The 4,603-nt window shown below is 37.2% G+C and overlaps 1 protein-coding gene across 1 annotated transcript in view; it reads right to left on the bottom strand.

Moving 5' to 3' along the window:
- Positions 1 to 3,720: 3,720 nt before the first annotated feature.
- Positions 3,721 to 4,603, bottom strand: part of LOC140143043 (GTPase IMAP family member 9-like) — a 3,696-nt gene continuing 2,813 nt past the window's right edge. The window contains exon 3 of the mRNA XM_072165088.1: positions 3,721 to 4,162. Coding sequence (XP_072021189.1) covers positions 3,721 to 4,162 — 442 coding nt within the window. The remainder of the gene's footprint in view (positions 4,163 to 4,603) is intronic.

The following is a 4,603-nucleotide window of genomic DNA, read 5'->3' as shown; positions in this document are numbered from 1 at the left end:
AATTTGACCTGACTTTCGCCCTCAATTTGAAATTTGACCTGACCTTTGACCTGGATGACCTAACAAACACAAACCTGAGCTTTCTTGGCCAAAGTTATACCCACCCACAAAGTTTGAGCTCCAATATATGTGACCCGGCAGCACAAATGAGCCGTAAATTCCCTAAATTGAATTCTGAGTTACGGTGTAAAATGTGTACGAAGGTCATATTCATCGATAACTTAAGCTGGCCCGACATCCGTCTCATTTCGATAGTCAAAAACTAATCAATAATCCTATTGCTGAAGTGGATAATAAGCTTCTACCTTAGATGGCTACAGAACTTTTAATAGCTCTGGTCTTTGTTTGCTTATATTGCTAAATCCTGTTCAAGTGGTGGGTTACCAGGCATTGTATTTTGTACAGGTATGCATAACCAACAATTAACAATGAGAGAACTTTCTTAAACCTCGTTGACTTGGGGATGATTTGAAATGACCGCCAATTATGACTGTTTGATATTTATTGCCAACAATGTGGAAAAAGAGACACATGTAAAAACGTAAAAAGCTATAATTTTGTTGAAGGAGCAAAGTTTAACAAACCATAACCCCGCTTCTGGATATCGTTTGAAGTCAAATGATATACCATTTTTAAGTTTATGATGTTTATTTTTTAAACACGAAATAAAACAAAATTGACCGGGGGAGGAATTTACAGCTCATTCGCCGTGGACGGTCACATATGAGCAATTTGAAATTTTTACGTTTTTTGACCTATGACCTCTTAACCGTAGGTCTGACAAAAAAGTCACCGTGGAAACTTATGTTTGTTTGTCCAAGTTCCACTCACCCACAAAGTTTGAGCTCCATAGAGGCAATTTGAAATTTCTACCTTTTTTGACCTTTGACCTCTTAACCGTAGGTCTGACAAAAAAGGTACCGTGAAAACTTTTGTTTGTGAGTCCAAGATCCACCCACCCACCAAGTCTGAGCTCCATAGGGGCAATTTGAAATTTCTACCTTTTTTTGACCTATGACCTCTTAACCGAAGGTCGGACAAAAAGTCACTGTGGAAACTTTTATTTGTTAGTCCAAAGTCAACACACCCACCAAGTTTGAGCTCCATAGGAGCAATTTGAAATTAGACTTCAATTGGACTTGACCCCGTCGTTGACCTTTGACCTTTAAAAATATAAACTGGTTCTTCCTCATATCAAGCTGCACCCACCCACCAAGTTTGAGGAACTTGCGACCCCTAGTCTCCGAGAAAAGAGGCAGACAGACAGACAGACAGACAGACAGACTGACTGACTGACAGACAGACAGAAAAACAAACAAACAAACAAACAGATTCTGGTGAATTATAGTAAGATTTACTCAATAAAAGCTATTAACGTTAAACCGTTGGGGAACGAGCCAAAAGTTCGATAGCGTCCTATAAACGAAACCCTTTTGTTAAGGTGGGAGGGTATCAAAAGTTCCGGTCCGAATACGTGCGTAAAAAATAGCCAGTTAAAATATCGGCCAAAAGTTGGGTCATATATGGGTCAAAGTTGATCTTTCAAGTTACAATTAGAGAATAAAGGCTGTTTTAGCCGGTATTGTTCATCTATCGTCTCATATAACACGGGCGACATCATTTTTGAAAAAATAACGATGACGCCCGTGTAATATGAGACGATGGATGAACTTTCTCAAGTGTTTAAGAATTACCAACCTTTCAAACTTATGTTAGAGGGAGAGGTGTCAGCCTCCTAACGAAAGCACTTTCGTTTATAGGACGTCTTCGGACTTTTGGTTTGTTCCCTCAAAAACCACTGATTTACGATTTTAATGAAGAAAACAATTCATTCAAGAACTTATCGTATGAAAATGTTGTAGCAGAAAAATCCACAGTTTTGTCTTGTTCTTTTTTAGAATAAAGCGTAATAATAATTGTACCAGAATCACTTTAATCGGTTTCTTTCAATACCCGGGTTCAAAAATTACGCATAATTGAACTAAAACGTCTAGAGATCCTAGAGACGGATCACTCTTGCCATTTGCGAGCCTATTCAGCGTGTTTCACAGCGTGAAATGATTAGTTTGGTGTTGGTTGATGATATGCGCAAATAGTCCAACTCGTTTTCTAGACGTTTTAGTTGATCGAATGTGACCTGAGCTTTCAAAGAATCAAACTAAAGTGCTTCTGGTACATGTAGCCTAGACATTACTTATAATGTAGACAATATTACGCTAAAACTGGTTGCAAATTTTAAATGTAAACTGAGCTCAAAAAGAAACTTATAATTTTTTGCAACTTGTGAATCACAAGGTCATATCTTAAAATACTGTCAATCAAAATGAACCAAAATTACACACAGGATTACCTTAATATTCTACTCAAAACACATGTCAGTAACCAAGCAGTTGTACAACTGACACAACAGCAAAATGCACTGTGATGGGACAGCTTCCTGGACTTCCTTCACTTTCACAGCCCAACATTTGGCACCCAGGACAAAAAGTCTGTGAGAATGTACACAAGATCCTTGCACAGATGATAAAACGGAGCTGCTTTCTGCTTTTCATACACTTTTTTCATGAAACAGGGCTGGGCTGTAAATGTGGTCCAGGAAGCTGTCCCATGTCAGTGCATTTTGCTGTTGTGTCAGTTGGATAACTGCTTGGTTACTGACATGTGTTAAGAGTAGAGTATTGAAGTAAATCTGTGTGTAATTTTGTTCAATTTGATGGACATGATTTCAAGATATGACCTTGTGAAAAATTATAAGTTTCTTTTTGAGCTCAGTTTATTTTAACCGTCTTCAAATTAGGTGCTTTTGTTTCAATCTGAGTGCAAGAACAGGGCTGCACTTGTCCACAATCAATATATTGATCGATATCGATAGATGAATCGCTAAAACTAAAGTCTGTTATTGCAAGTCAATTCTAGAGATATAACCTACAATCCTAACAAGTTATATCTTAATACCACCTTATTCTATAGTTAATTGCTTTAAATATTTTTTTAAATCTTAAAATATTCACAGTTTTTTTGCATATACACTCAGGTGTAACATATTTTTCCGGGTTACATTTTTGTCATGCTGATACCTTACATAAGTTACATTCACATAATGTATAAATTGGCTATTCGTATCATGTTTTCTTGGGGGGCGTTTTATAAAGTCAGGACATAGCACCGATTTAGTGTTTTCTAACCGTCTGAGAAAGGCTAGGGTAGGGAATTGGGTTTTGTTTTGTCATCTTTGGGTCCCATAGAGATTAATTTGTCACCATATTGGCACCCGTTAGTATGAGGTCACCTATCGTAATCTCAAAGGAGATTTTAATGTTGTTATAGTAGTTGTTGCAAAACATTTATATTGTAATATGTCTTCAATAAGCTTCAATAGTAGAAAGAGTTCCACCACACTTATAAAGTAAGTTTAATAAGCATATTGGTTATAGTTCAATTATCCGCTAAATACATTTATGAGTCTGATTAAGCAATTACTTCCTTAACTTAGTAAAAGTACAAATCAAATATTTTCTGAAGACTTCAAACTTAAACTTTATCCAGTGAGTACCGGTTTTGTTATTTTGCTGCATAATATACTGTATTTGTCTGATTATACCAATGGCAAGAACATATCACCAAGTTTGTTCAATTATTTTTAACTTTTCGCATTTTATAGTATAAATCAATTCAGTAAAGTATAGAGTACTCGTTCGTTCTTACTGGTTATCAAAAACTTTACTGATTCATTGTAGAACTTAATGCACCGAAAGCATCACGGAACTCAAAGTAAGTTTGAAATCTCATAAGAATCTTCAGAACATCATAGAATTTGCCAAGGTATTTTTGCCTATTTTCCTCAATCCCTTTTAGCACACCTACGAGTTGGTCGTTGGAGGTTCCTGCTGCAGCTGACAGCACGCTTTGCATCTCCCTGTAGACTAGTGAACTGTAGAAGCTACCGCCGTTCTTTTGCACCATTGCGCTGATCCTAGAAAAGAGCTGGTTAACCTGGACCTCGTTCTCTCTACCTTTTAGCCTGTTGTTGAAGCCATAGTAGCCACCGCCACTCCCGTAAGCGATATCTCTGATGCATTGTGGTGTTGAAGAAATCCAGTCGTCTATGGTAACACCTTCGTCTTCTAACTGGTCCATGCACGTAACCAACAACATCATGTACCTATTAAGATAGATCGAAACCGGTAACATAGTCATAGTAGGTCCAATTACACATAGTGTATGTAAAAGGTATGTAAAGCTATTATAAACCTTTTGTCAGTAATGATAGCATAACAATAACATTCTTTAGTGGATGTATATTGATACGTAGCGGCAATGGAAAATATTAAACTTCTAGTTTTTGTAGCAACCATGGTTTATCTCTCTAATCCATGGTTTCGCTCAATAAAACTCAAATCAGACAACGAATCTGAGGATGTGGACCCGGGGATGTGGAGCCGGCCATTTTACATGAAATGCTTTAATAATTTTGATTTTTTAATTGGTGATCCGACCAATTTGGTTTTAACAAAATATTCGTCGGATCAATCTCTGCTGATCCAAGCTGTGGCTACGCGTCTGGAAGCTGTGCAAAAGTTATTAGCACTGGGGAGGATAAACT

Source organism: Amphiura filiformis, chromosome 20 (genome assembly GCF_039555335.1).
Source record: "Amphiura filiformis chromosome 20, Afil_fr2py, whole genome shotgun sequence".
Taxonomy (NCBI): Eukaryota; Metazoa; Echinodermata; class Ophiuroidea; order Amphilepidida; family Amphiuridae; genus Amphiura; species Amphiura filiformis.
The sequence above is the reverse complement of the archived record's forward strand: the minus strand, read 5'-3'. Positions and strand labels throughout refer to the sequence as shown.